Below are 15,578 nucleotides of genomic sequence, written 5' to 3'. Positions count from 1 at the left end.
CTCTACCTATGACATTTTTTTTTTTTTACAATACTTTAACATCCTAGTGCTTACCTAGAAAATCTATCTCTCTAGATTTCCACTATTTGCTATTATGGAATTTCTTGTAAAGAACATTTACCCAGACACTTTAAACATCCTTTAAAAAATGCATATTTAGGTAGGCATATAAAAAACTGCAACTTACTAAACTGCAGTCTCACTGCTTAATTATCTGCCATTTAGGAGTTAAACCACTTTTGTTTCTGTTTATGCAACTCTGGTCATACCTCTTCTGGCTGTGACTAACACAGCCGGCATGAAAAAATAGCCGGCATTAAACTTTCGATTAAATAGTAGCTTACTTTAAAAGTATTTATCTCCTGCTCTCTAAATTGAACTTAAATTACATACAATAAGTTCCTGCAAGGTCTAGCAAGCTAACAGAGCAGGAGATAACACATTCTAAATTAAACATAATTTGCAATAGAAGAAGTGTAAACTTTAGATGACTCTTTATAAGGAAATGTTTAGGAAGGCAGTGCATGTCACATGCAGGAAGGTTTGACTAGGCCTGCATAAACAAAGTGATTTAACTCCTAAATGGCAGAGAGCTGAGCGGTGAGACTACATGGGCATAGTCTATACACCAAAACTGCTTGATTAAGCTAAAGTTATTTTGGTGACTATATTGTCCCTTTAATGGGTGGGGGACATATCTGAACATGTTTTACATCTAGATAGTTTTGTACATGGCTATATAAATTAACAATATTGTCTTGCCCACTGGAAGGACAGGCAAATTTGCTTGTTTTTTTTTTAACCAATGATTATGAATTTAAAATTTGGTATGTCTCATCCGTATGGATGTGAAATCTATAAAACTATACAAAAATTGCTAGCTACTTTATTTATTGATAATCTACAGGTAGAAATAATATACTTATAAACCCTATCGTTATAAAGATGAGCAAAAATGGAACCTAATTATGCACAGAATTATTCAAACTCAGTCTGAGGGATGCCTGGCTAAACTGCTAAAAGATGAATGTTATTTGGTACATAAACTGAATAGAGCGATGTTTCTAGTATCGAAACTCAATAAATCTGAAACTCTGATTTATTTTGTTTCAAAAATTTGGTCTCTATAGAGCAAATCAATGTCCTTTTGGATCACAACCAATGCATTAGTTCAAAAGCTCAATTTAAAACAATTGTTAAATCCTTAGGATTGTTGCAGAAATACAAGATAAAGTCTGAAACACAATGTCTGTGCTCCTTAGCATATCGAGGTTGGAATATTGGGAAGATTTTGATGTGTTGATATTTCCTGTGCTGTGTCTTACTAGAGATATGTAGATAATGCATAACAGTATTTTTTTTGAATTTGCATAAATCTGTGGACAGTTTTATTGTATTTAGTCTCACTACAAATTATTTGGCACAAAAACTGAGAAAGAATGGACAGAAAGAAAATAGTTTAGATACTTTAGTACTGAAGGGTCTCAATAGAGACAATAATTTATACATTTTTATATAAAACTGGTGTATTTACATTTATACATATCTTCTATATGTAAAAAAAAAAATGTATCTTGTAATACCTTTTTAATTGGACTAACATAATCTTTTTAATGACAAGCTTTCGGGAGAACCTCCCTTTCTCAAGTATGAAATGCTTCAGACTTGAGAAAGGGAGGATCTCCTGAAAGCTTGTCATTATAAAATTATGTTAGTCCAATAACAAAAAGGTATTACAAGATACAAATGTTATCTGTTTTTTACATCTACATCACTGGACTAATACGGCTGCAATCTCTACTTAAAAAAAAATAAAGTGGGTTATTTAACACAAATAATTTTTTTTTTAAAAGTATGCTTATTTAGAATGTTTTTTGTTAAATCTACTTTTTAAAGATTAAATCAGATAAAATATGTTTAACATATCAAATTAATAAATAATACATGATATGCTCATGATATACTTAATAGGAATAAAATAATACCCCAACTGATCACTTTTCTAAAGTCCTCAAGTTTATAGTTATAAAACCTTATAACTATTGATATAACATTGCTGATGAGTATTTTCTATAACGATAAGGTCTAGATTTATTGTTCAACCTTTATTGTTCAATTTCGTGGAACTTTGGTTTTGCATATTTTTTATACCTATTACCATGGCACAGATTCATAAAGCATAGACCTACTGGGTTATTGAATAATGTGAAAATCCAACGTAAATTCAAAGTGAATTTCACATTTAAGGTCTACATAACTGAACTGGAAAATGCTGGTAAACGTCAACAATGCTTTCAGTTCAGCTACTCTTGACTTAGGGGGATAAAATGAAGCTGTTTTGGTGTATAGATCATGCCCTTGAAGTCTCTGTTCAATTATCTTCCATTACAGTAGGAGTAAATTACTTTTGTTTCTGTTAATGCAGCCCTAGCCACAATCAGATATTACTTGCTTTAGACATTTTTATATCTTGCCCTGTAAACTAAGCTTTAATTACGTTCTGGAGGCTTCTGCATGGTCTAGAAGGCTATTAACAGAGCAGGAAGTAATACATTCTAAATTAAACAGAATGTGCAATAAATGAAGTTTAAACTCTCTTTACGGGAAGTGTTTAGGAAGGCTGTGCTGAGTGAGGATTGGTTAAGCAGGATACAATGAATTGCATTCTCTCTCACCAGTTATTAAAATACATTGGTTACATTTGAAGCCTTACTTGTGAAACTCAACTGCCTGCCTTGTTCACAGAATGGAAAGTTTATAATTGACAATCGGAAATATTAATCTTAATCATGATGCCTATGTGTACGGCATTGAACAAAGCATTGTACAAATGATGCCTTGTTAAAATTGTTGAGCAACTTATCAAAGATGATATTTCAAAACTGTTATTTAGACTTTTGATAATTTGGAATAGATTGTGCTAGTAGCTACCATCTTTTATGGTTCTTAGGTCCATTCGAAAACACTAACATCATATTGTCCCCTCCAGCAGCTTTGAAATCCGGAGTTGAAGAGGCACACAGTTGGGGTCCTGTCCCCACACCACCCTAGCAACGCCCATGACTTTTTCTATGTTGAGTTGTGATTTGAGTAGTAAAATTATTTAATGTTTATTGCCACCAGCCAGTTATGAAAATCCCAAATCTGTAATGTTTTATTTTGTGCAAAACAGATGTTTGTCAATACATAGAATTAAGACGTGGAAAGTTATTTCATTCTTGTAACAGGAAGACAAACTATGAATAGACTCAATATAACAAGCACTGCTTGGTATGATGACACCTCACATGCGTAATAATAACTTACATCTGCTGCCTAGGAAGACAGATAGTGTCAATTAATATCTGGTCAATAAGGAGCAGACAACAATATATACATCAAGAAGAAGTGAAATTCAGGAAAAACTGCAGTGCGGATATATTTCTAAAATGCAACACAGCACTAGTTATACAAAGCTTGCATAAAGATACATTAAATATCAAATAGCATTGGAGATGTGATGGGTAGACTGGGTTGGCAAAACATGTTCTACACAATCCCGTTGGCACACTCAATGTTTCCATCTGGTAAATATTACAGAAGAAATGCAACTCTAAAATAAGTAGTGATTATTTTATATTGTGGAAAATAGCTATTTCATGGAGGAAAACACAATTTGCTAATGGTTTGAGACTGGAAAGAAGCAAGGTACTATTGGAAAACTACCCCATCAAAAATAATTATGATTGTCTTGAGTTCTTCTAAATTTCCTATTCCAGGAATGCCTTCCAGGAATAGGGAGGAAGAGGTCTAGTCCCTTGTTGTCTCTTGGGGTGAGCATTATATCTTACAGCTACCAGGATAAGATGGTGTTAGGGTTGCCATATCCACCATGATTCTGTGAACATACATAATTTCATCAAGTTAATTGGCTGGCCGCTAGACACAAAACGCTCCCGTGTAGTATGTAGAAGGTACAGATTACAGAAGTCCTGATTGATTTTATTTTAACCTTAGTTACTACCTGTAGCATTTAACGTTTGTGGCCCATCATTTAAGTAATATGTTTCCTGTAAAACAAGGTGAATCTATTATCTTATGATAGGGTTGCAGGTTTTCTGAAACATTTAGACCTTTTGAGTTTCTGTCCCTTGTTACAAAAGGATATCTTATGACGTGGTTGGTCATTTACCTGGTGCCATAAACAAGCCACTGCCTAAAGCAGGCATTTTGTACTTTTTTCTTTTGATTTGCAACTACATATATAACAATTAATGTAATATTAGAACATATGATACTTTTTTGCCTGTTATAGTTTCCTTAACCCCTTTAAGATTCATATGTTAACATTATGTAATAACATGAGATTTGTCTAATCTTAATCCTGAAGAGGATGGAATAGAGCTGACTGCATTTGTTATTGACAAAGGAAGCAGACGATAAACTAAAATTAGCCCCCAACATAGATACCAACCAGTCCCCCACACAACCTACTACATTAGTTAATACATTCTATGTTATGACTACCATAAAAGACAATGCAAATGTATACATAGATATTAGTTATCCCACTCATTGACTCGTTTCTTTTGCCAGAGAGATCAGCAACGTATTCTCAAAGTTTCAAAGTTAAACGTAATTTCTTATCATATAATCTGCAATAGCAGGTATTTCTTTAAATTGCAAAGGTCCAGCCTTCTGCTGCTGTAAAGTGTCAGGTCCTGTATGGGGTTCAATCCTCCCCTACAGAGAATGCATGTCTCTTCATTTCCATGGGTTCTCACTAAAAATCTTGTAGATGTTCTTCAATGGAGATGATCATTTTTAAATGTTTTCCAGTACGCTAACATTCCATAGTTATCAATAAAAAACATACACATCCAGACCACAAAGCCATTCTATTACCCTGAGAGATATATTTAAGGGCACTTGGTTTCTTGTCCTTCTTCTCTGATCAATAATGTAACGTAGACACCAAATCTCATTATATTCACTTAACAGTACACAAAAAGGTAAGGACCTGATTATAAAACTAAACCAAGTTCAACACACCACTGGCAATTATATTATCAGTCTATTGTGGTGGCAAGTAGGTTAGATCCATTCAAGGTAGGAAACGAACACCTACGTTGCTCATAGTTCCAAACATGTTTGTGCTCAAAGCAGATGATCAGATTGTCAACAAAGTTTGTCATATGATCCCATGATGACCAAACATGTAAGAATGCCTGTATAGTAAAATGTGGGACAGTAATCTTTATATTAATTGCTAGCAAATCCATAGCTCAGTCTGATTCAATCTCAGTGTAGTATACATAAGAAGAAAGTGGTTTTGGTTTCTTTATGGCCAAAGTGCTGAACTTCCCATCCAAGCAAGAGACAAAACTTCTTATAAGAATCCCCAGAAGCGTTGATGTTGAAATGTCTAAGCCACTGGCTTAGATGGAAGGGCGTGGAGGAGGCCTGCTAGGTGGTGGTGCTCTACTTGGAGGAGACGCTAAAGGAGGTGGAGGGAGAGGGCTTGTTGGAGATGGTGTAGGGGTTATGGGTTGAGGTGGTGGGGTTACCGGAGGAGGAGGTGTATAGATTGGGTTATGGGGAGGGATATATATTGGGCTGGATGGAGAAGACATTAGTGGAGCATTATTTAAAGGGTATCGTGGAGGCATCATTTTCTTTTCCCTGGTGAAGTTGATGCATCGACCCTGGAATAAGAAAGAGAAATACATTTTTTACTTTCTTATAATATTTTAATAATATATAATTAATGAAAAGCACAGAGTGAAATATATACATACATACACTATATGTACAAAACTATTGGGACACACTTCTTAATTATTGAATCCAGGTATTTCAATCTGACCAATTGACACAGGTGTATAAAATTAAGCACATGTCTGAATTTAAAAACATATATGAAAAAATGGGTCATTCTGAAGAGCTCAGTAAATTCAAACATTGTACTGTGATAGGATGCTACCTTTGCAATAAGTCAGTATGTGAAATGTCATCCCTGCTAGGTATTCCACGGTCATCTGTTAGTGGTATTATTGGAAAGTAGAAGCATTTAGAAAGACCTGCAACTAAGCCATGAAGAGGAAGACCACGTAAAGTCACAGAGCGGGGTCACCGAGTGCTGAGGCACATGGTGCATAAAAATGTCCTACTCTGCTAATTCCACAGCATTCCATTAATTCCACTTGCATTAATATCAGCAGGAAAACATTGCAGCAGGATCTTCATGGAATGGGTTTCCATATCCGAGCAGCTAGATACAAGCCTCATATCACCAAGTACAATGCCAAACATCGTATTGAGTGATGTAAAGTGAGCCACCTCTGGACTCTGTAGCAGTGGAAACATGTTTTGTGGAGTTACAAATCACACTTCTCTGTTTGGCAGTCAGATGTGCATGTCTGGGCCTGATTATTGCCGGGAGAAAGTTACCTGCCTGACTGCACTGTGCCAACTGTAAATGTTGGTAGAGGAAGAATAATTGTATGGGGCTGTTTTTTAGGGATTGGTATATGCCCCTTTATTCCAAAATAACATCTTAATTATTCCGCAAACCAAACATTTTGGACAATGCTATGCATCCAACTTAGTGGGAATAGTTTTGCAAAGGCCATTTTCTATTCCATCATGACTGTGCCCCAGTGCATTAAGCAAGGTCCATAAAGACATAATTGGATGAAATTTGTGTGGGAGAACCTGACTGGCCCGCACCTTTAACCCCTTAAGGACACATGACATGTGTGACATGTCATGATTCCCTTTTATTCCAGAAGTTTGGTCCTTAAGGGGTTAAAAAGAAACACTCCACTTATTTTATAGAAACACTTCAAAATCTTGTGAAAAGCCTTACCAGAAGAGTAGAAGCTGTTCTAGCTGCAAAGGGGCTATTAAACACATATTAATGTCTATGTATTTAGAATGCTATTTCATTAAAGTCCCTGCATGTGTAATGGTCAGGAGTCCCAACACTTTAGTCCAGATAGTCCTTTTATATATATATATCTCAAAGAAAGAGAGGGTTTGGTGACCATAGCTGGGTACCCAAAGGTGAACAGCACAACTATTTATACACCCTGTATCTGTCTGTCGTCTATCATCCACACAGTCCACTCACTCACTCACTCACTCACTCACTCACCCATCCTTTTTCATATGTCCGTGTATATTTGTTACTTCCACACAGAATTAAAAATCCTCTCATAACAACCACATATTATAAAGCACACTTTGTGAAGGGACTTTTTAAAATATCTTTGTTGTTATTGTTAATGGTCACCTAAACTGGATAAAAACTAGTGTTGCCCCTGAAAATAACACAACAATCATCTAACAAGGAAAGATTTAGGATCCCTTCATATGTTGCCTTTTCTCCTTTCAGCCATGACACCACGGCTGTACACTATTCTAAACCAGCTGCTGGAATAGAGAAGCCCAAATAAATCTCAGTGAGATTTAAAAATATGTGAAATACATAGCAGATCCTTTGGCTGCACTTGGTATGGAAATCTGACAGTCAGAGTAGGTTCAAATAAGGATATCAGCTCACTTTAACAAGGTTTACAGCTAGTCTCCAGCTCCAGCCTTCTATTTATCAGACTCTTGAATATACCTGTTTTTACACGGCGCAGTTCCTCTTAACCCCAAATAAACTGCAGCTTTAAGTGTACACAAGATGCAGAGGGAGGTGATGGGGCTTTGAATTTGACATGGTATACATTTAAAATGGATTGTTTTGTCTATGTACATGTGGACAAAGCTTAGAGACTGGCAGAGTTGGAATGTCACCTCGTGGATTATTTAATAAACAGTAAATTGTGGTGAGTTATAATGTAAATTAATACAAACAAAACCATAATAGCATAAAGCTTTAAGTGGTAAATGTCTGCATCTCTGATATCGCGATATAAAATGTGTATTTCAATGTTTCGTAAATAATCTCCTGCAGACTAACTGCTGACCCAATTTACCCCCAGCATATACTGAAAAGACAAACACTCTTTGTGTCATGGTACACATATTTCTTTGCTATAAAAATAAAAGGCGGTATGCAGATACTCCTTTTGGGGAGGTTTATTAAGCCATTATTGTTAAGGCATTGAGGCATTATTATTTCATTCTTATTCTTGGTAAATGTTGCATTCAGGGGGTTATTAATTCCCTCCTTCTAACCCTGGCTATACAAAGGGTACATTTTGTTTTGCATTATTAATGAATGTCAAATGGCATTTAGTGATTAAAGCCCATCCTACACTCTATTCCACTCTGCGCAGTGTGTTTGGTACAGAGGAAGGAGTACACAGTATGGGCTCTATGCACGTTGTAAAGTCGCGTTAATAGACTGCAATTGCCAACATATACAGATGCCTGGGTTAGCCAGGTAACTCCGCTTGTTTTATCTAATATGATTCCAGAATTTATTTATATTCTGCGTCTCAATGTCTGGCTATTGCTGTAACTTTGTACAAACACATTTATTGTACAAACAGATCAAAACTTGAGGAGTCTATAATGCAACTAATGAACACCTAGAGCCCTCTCTTCTACCACATGTGTTTCCCATCATGAATGACTACACGCAATGTTCTGTGTGCAACCACAAAAAGGGATCATCTGTATTCTGTAGAAATGATTAATATAATCACTGATTAAGATTTCTGTCATATAATGAATTATTTCTGTATATGCAGTGTCATATATAAAATGATGTAATTATTAAAAGAGCTCCTGGTGCTCAGAGATGACTTATCATAGATGTAGGGTGTTGCGAGAATGTGCAGATCATTTTGCATGGGGCAGATGTGACCAGTAGGCCTGCTTGTCTGGACACTGAAACATTTTGTTTGATTCTTGATCCACCTTCAGCAGACCCAATGCTGAAACAATGTGTTCAAAATATTAGAGCAGAACTCCACAGTGTTGCTCACATTCGGTTCTCACTACCCTTTCGGTTCTCACTTTTTCACTGTCACCCTGTGGCCTGGTGTGTGCTTAAATTATACTTATAGTAACATTGGTCGAGGATGTAAGAATAAGTGATATACCAGCTTTCCCCTGCTCCCCAATACTTTTCCTGTTGGTTTTGGTCAAAGTAAAAGGTCTAGGGGTTGTCTCACTAAAATGCTAAAATATGCACCTTAAAGAAACTCTATAGTGTCAGAAAACCAAACATGTATTCCTGACACTATAGTTTTGAAATTGACGTTCAGGTTCCCAGGTCCCCTCTCTGTACTTTATAAATGTTAATTTACTCACCTTTTTTCAGTGCCACATGGCTGGCCTAATCCCTGCTCTGCCTTCTTGTCAAAGATAACCAAACTTGATGATCTCAGCAAATACAATACTTTCTCATAGGAAAGCATTGTGACGCTATTGCGTATGCATGGCAAAATGCTGCGCCAATCAGCATCTCCTCATACAGATGAATTGAATCATTGCATCTCTATGGGGAACGTTCAGCATCTCCATGCAATGGGTGGTGACACTGGACGTCAGTGCTGCACATTATGCACATTAGGCAGCAATGACCCAGGAAGCAATCTGAGTGACAGCAGTAGGCAGTAACCCCTCTCTCTATTTTTATATGAAAAGGCCGTGTTTACATTAAAAAGTCTGCAGGGACATACTATACACAAAACAACTACATTAAGCTATAGTTGTACTGGTGACTATAGTGTCCCTTTAACACTGTGCAAGGACTTGGGAAAGGGTAGGTAACCTTTGGCACTTCAGATGATGTGTACTACATCACCCATTATGCATTTACAGCCATAAGGTAATGGAGATGTAGTAATAGTACGTGCTTTTTGCTGAAATGCTCCTGGTTAGCTACTTATACTATTGTACATTATTACTTTGTGCCCTGTTTCTTCACTTTACCCGAGTGAAGTTTATTTTTCGACCTCTGTCCCAAAAATGTGCCCTCTAGTAATGGGCCGGCTGATGGTCTAAATTTCTTAACAATTAATGGAAAGGAACCATGGAGCGGCAATTACCTTTGTTTAATTTAATTTTAAATTGAAGGAACACTCCTTTTTAAATTAAAAGAAAATCCATAAAACTTATGATTAATCCAATCCTGTGATAGAATTGATGATCTCCATTCAATTCAATGCTTTTAAAGAGAAGAACTGGGGTATAAGGTGCATTGGCTGCAATGATTACAGTCAGTCAATTCAAATTAGAATCATTATGCCCAAGTACAAGTGCAGCTCGAAACCAACATATTTATCTCAAAGTACCAGTAGTGCAATTGGATGAGTAATTGAGTAGGCACACGTGAAGTAGTGACAGTGCCTCCAGTCCAGAGATGACCAAACTCTACAAATCATAAGCTAGAAGAGAAAAGGGAAGTGGCAATCTTCTCTGGTGGTCCAGTGGCGGTTAAATATAAATCCCTGGTGGTGGTCCAGTGGGGTTATTAATAAATGCCTTGTTTTACAATGGTCTCCATAACAATTCCCTAGTGGTCTGATGATGAAATGCATTGTCTGCGTTTTCACCTATTGTAGACCATATTAATCTTGCTTTCTTGGCTGGTGCTCAACGACAAAGCCAGAACTCAGGATTGGAGCGGCTGCGCTCTGACTCATTCACTGAGTGTCGGAACCATGAGGGAGTGATTGATACGGTCTGCACCAGGTGGAGGTTTACAAATGTAAAACACTGTTGTTTCTTAGAACATCATCTGTATATACATAGTAGACATGTGCAATTCGTTTCGGTCCGAATTTTAATTCAGACGAATTTCATCAATTCGGACATTCGGATGCTACCCAATGTCCGAATTAGCGAAGTGCCGAATTGCTGAAGTGCCAAGTTTCGGAAGTGTCGAACTGAACCGAATTGCCGAAGTGCCGAATTGCTGAAGTACCAAAATAGAAACATAGAATGTGACGGCAGATAAGAACCATTCGGCCCATCTAGTCTGCCCAATTTTCTAAATACTTTCATTAGTCTCTGGCCTTATCTTATAGTTAGGATAGCCTTATGCCTATCCCATGCATGCTTAAACTCCTTTACTGTGTTAACCTCTACCACTTCAGCTGGAAGGCTATTCCATGCATCCACTACCCTCTCAGTAAAGTAATACTTCCTGGTATTATTTTTAAACCTTTGTCCCTCTAATTTAAGACTATGTTGTTGTGGTAGTTTTTCTTCTTTTAAATATAGTCTCCTCCTTTACTGTGTTGATTCCCTTTATGTATTTAAATGTTTCTATCATATCCCCCCTGTCTCGTCTTTCCTCCAAGCTATACATGTTAAAATCCTTTAACCTTTCCTGGTAAGTTTTATCCTGCAATCCATGAACCAGTTTAGTAGCCCTTCTCTGAACTGTCTCTAAGGTATCAATATCCTTCTGAAGATACGGTCTCCAGTACTGCGTACAATACTCCAAGTGAGGTCTCACCAGTGTTCTGTACAATGGCATGAGCACTTCCCTCTTTCTACTGCTAATACCTCTCCCTATACAACCAAGCATTCTGCTAGCATTTTCTGCTGCTCTGTTACATTGTCTGCTTACCTTTAAGTCATCAGAAATAATCACCCCTAAATCCCTTTCCTCAGATGTTGAGGTTAGGACTCTATCAAATATTCTGTACTCTGCCCTTGGGTTTTCACGTCCAAGATGCATTATCTTGCACTTATCCACATTAAATGTCAGTTGCTACAACTCTGACCATTTTTCTAGTTTACCTAAATCATTAGCCATTTGGCTTATCCCTCCTGGAACATCAACCCTGCTACGTATCTTAGTATCATCAGCAAAAAGACATACCTTACCATCAAGACCTTCTGCAATATCACTAATAAAAATATTAAAGAGAATGGGTCCAAGTACAGATCCCTGAGGTACCCCACTGGTGACAAGCCCAAGCTTCGAATATACTCCATTGACTACAACCCTCTGTTGTCTGTCACTCAGCCACTGCCTCACCCATTCAACAATATTGGAATCCAAACTTAAAGATTGCAGTTTATTGATAAGCCTTCTATGTGCAACAGTGTCAAAAGCCTTACTGAAATCTAGGTAAGCAATGACTACTGCACCACCCTGATCTATAATTTTAGTTACCCAATCAAAAAAATCAATAAGAGTAGTTTGGCATGATCTCCCTGAAGTAAACCCATGTTGTCTCTGATCTTGAAATCCATGTGTTTTTAGATGTTCAACAATCCTATCCTTTAACATGGTTTCCATCACTTTCCCCACTACTGAAGTAAGGCTTACTGGGCTATAGTTGCCCGACTCCTCCTTATTACCTTTCTTGTGAATGGGACATTCGCCAACTTCCAATCTTCTGGGACTACTCCTGTGAACAATGATTGGTTAAATAAATCTGTTAATGGTTTTGCTAGTACACCACTAAGCTCTTTTAATAGCTTTGGGTGTATTCCATCAGGTCCCATTGACTTATTTGTCTTTACTTTTGACAGTTGAAATAGAACCTCTTCCTCTGTAAACTCACGTGTAATAAATAACTCATTTATCCTTTTTCTTAACTGAGGTCCCTCTCCTTCATTTTCATCTGTAAATACCGAACTAAAATATTCATTGAGGCAGTCAGATAGACCTTTATCCTCTTCTACATACCTTCCTTCTTTTGTTTTTAATCTAACTAATCCTTGTTTTACTTTTATTTTCTCATTTATGTATCTAAAAAAAGTTTTGTCCCCCTTTTTTACTGACTGTGCTATTTTCTCTTATGTGTGTGATTTGGAAGCTCTTATAACTTGCTTAGCCTCCTTCTGCCTAATTTTATAGACCATTCTGTCTTCCTCACTCTGTTTTTTTTTTATAATTACTAAATGCTAACTTTTTGTTTTTTACTATTTTGGCCACATCTGTGGAGTACCACAGTCTTTTCTTGAATTATTTGCTTTTACTGACAAGCCTAATGCAATTTTCTGTTGCCTTCAGTAGTGCAACTTTTAAATAATCCCATTTCTCTTGGACGCCATTTAAATTGCTCCAGTCTGATAATGACTCCTTAACACATATTCTAATTTTAGAAAAGTCTGTTTTTCTAAAGTCTAAAACTTTTGTTTTTGTGTGGTGTGACTCAGTCACTGTTCTTATATTAAACCACACTGACTGATGATCACTGGATCCTAAACTTTCACCTACAGTAATATCGGATACCAAATCTCCATTTGTTAACACTAAATCTAGTATGGCCTCTTTGCGAGTTGGCTCCTCAATGACTTGTTTTAGAGACAATCCCAGTAGGGAGTTTAGAATATGTGTGCTCCATATAGCTTGGTTGCTTCATCTAAGTGTTCCTTCTAAGTGTGTGTGGTTGGTGATATTCTGGAGAGTTTTACAGAAGCTTCAACTGTCTAAGATTTGTGCTAAGAGTTTTCTTTTTTACTGTTACAGGTAAGATTCATCTGTAGGAAAAGGTTACTGATTGCACAAGGTTTGATTTCCTGTTGGTAATTATAAGGCATTTGATTTGATTAGGTAGCTACTTGCTATTGATTGCTGTTTAAATTAACTATTGTTTGCAAATAAGCAGAGGCCTACCCAGGTGTTAAACATTCCTAGTGGGTGGTGATTTTAGGAGTATATAAGGGTTGTTGTAATTAGCTTGGCTAATATAGCCTGGTTGCTTCATCTAAGTGTTGCTTCTAAGTGTGTGTGGTTGGAGATATTCTGGAGAGTTTTACAGAAGCTTCAACTGTCTAATATTTGTGCTAAGAGTTTTCTTTTTTACTGTTACGGGTAAGATTCATCTGTAGGAAAAGGTTACTGATTGCACAAGGTTTGATTTCCTGTTGGCAGGGCCGGCGCTACCATTAAGGCGGACTAGGCAGCCGCCTAGGGTGCCCCTTGGGAAGCGCCAGGAGCGCCGGCCCCCCTAATGCTGCAGCCGCCCGAGCGCTCTGTAGAGCGCCTCAGGCGGCTGCAGCTTCGCCCGGGCTTGTGCGTCCATGAGGGCGCACCGCCCGGGCGCAGCATGAGGAGAGGGGCTGACAGGAGGGAAGCGCTTAGCGCTCCCTCCTGTCACTCCCTCACTGTAGCGTGGCCGAGCGCGGTATGATCCGCCGGTACAGGGAGCATTTGTCTCCTTTACCCGGACGGACTAACAGGAAGTGAACACTGAGTGTTCACTTCCTTTTAGTCCGGCCGGGTACAGGAAACAAATGCTCCCTGTACCCGCGGACAGTACAGAGCTTGGCCACGCTACAACATAGGTAGGGGAGGGTGGGGGGAATAAAGGGAGGGGGGGCAGAAATAAATGGAGAGGGAGGGAGGGGGGAGAAATAGATGGAGGGGGGGAATAAATGGAGAGGGAGGGAGGGGGGCAGGAGAAATAAATGGAGAGGGAGGGAGGGGGGAGAAATAAATCAAGAGGGAGGGAGGGGGGGGGGAAATAAATGGAGAGGGAGGGGGGAGGAGAAATAAATGGAGAGAGAGGGGGGAGGAGAAATAAATGGAGGGGGGAGAAATAAATGGAGAGGGAGGGAGGGGGGAGAAATAGAGGGAGGGGGGGAATAAATGGAGAGGGAGGGAGGGGGGCAGGAGAAATAAATGGAGAGGGAGGGAGGGGGGAGAAATAAATCAAGAGGGAGGGAGGGGGGGGAAATAAATGGAGAGGGAGGGGGGAGGAGAAATAAATGGAGAGAGAGGGGGGAGGAGAAATAAATGGAGGGGGGGAGAAATAAATGGAGAGGGAGGGAGGGGGGGAAATAAATGGAGAGGGAGGGGGGGAGAAATAAATGGAGAGGGGGGAAATAAATGGAGAGGGAGGGGGGAGGAGAAATAAATGGAGAGAGAGGGGGGAAGGAGAAATAAATGGAGAGGGGGGGAAATAAATGGCGAGGGAGGGGGGGAGAAATAAATGGACAGGGAGGGGGGGAATAAATGGACAGGGAAAATAAATGGACAGGGAGGGGGGGAATAAATGGACAGGGGGGAATAAGTGGACAGGGAGGGGGGATAAATGGACAGGGAGGGTGGGGGAATAAATGGACAGGCAGGGTGGGTGGAATAAATTGAAAGGGGGGGAAATAAATTGACAGGGAATGGAATTGACAGGGTTAGGAGGGGGAATGAGAGTGGGGAGGGGAGAAGAGAGTGACAAGGGAGGGGGGAGAAGAGAGGGACACGCAGGGGAGAAGAGAGGGACAAGAGGGGGGAGAAGAGAGGGACAAGGGGGAGAAGAGAGGGACAAGGGGGGAGAAGAGAGGGACAAGGGGGGGAGAAGAGAGGGACAAGGGGGGGAGAAGAGAGGGACAAGGGGGGGAGAAGAGAGGGACAAGGGGGGGAGAAGAGAGGGACAGGGGGGAGAGAAGAGAGTGACGAGGGGGGGAGAGAAGAGAGTGACGAGGGGGGGAGAGAAGAGAGTGACGAGGGAGGGAGAGGGGGAGAAGAGAGTGACAAGGGAGGGGGGGAGAGATTGACATCCATCACACACACACAATGCACCCCTTGCACACAGAAAAACACACAATGCATTACACACACAGACACACACACACACACAAGCAATTCAACCCTTACATACAATGCATCCCTTACACACACAGAAACACACAATGCATTCCTTACACACACTCAATGCACCCCTTACAGACGC

At 39.1% G+C, this 15,578-nt stretch overlaps 1 protein-coding gene across 1 annotated transcript in view; it reads right to left on the bottom strand.

Annotated features, from left to right (window-relative positions):
* Positions 1-3,127: 3,127 nt before the first annotated feature.
* The window catches only part of ANTXR1 (ANTXR cell adhesion molecule 1), a 198,110-nt gene continuing 185,659 nt past the window's right edge, over positions 3,128-15,578 (bottom strand). Inside the window, exon 18 of the mRNA XM_063448641.1 lies at positions 3,128-5,684. Within this exon, the coding sequence (XP_063304711.1) occupies positions 5,418-5,684 (267 nt within the window). The 3' untranslated portion in view covers positions 3,128-5,417. The remainder of the gene's footprint in view (positions 5,685-15,578) is intronic.

This window comes from Pelobates fuscus, chromosome 3 (genome assembly GCF_036172605.1).
Source record: "Pelobates fuscus isolate aPelFus1 chromosome 3, aPelFus1.pri, whole genome shotgun sequence".
Lineage (NCBI taxonomy): Eukaryota > Metazoa > Chordata > Amphibia > Anura > Pelobatidae > Pelobates > Pelobates fuscus.
The sequence above is the reverse complement of the archived record's forward strand: the minus strand, read 5'-3'. Positions and strand labels throughout refer to the sequence as shown.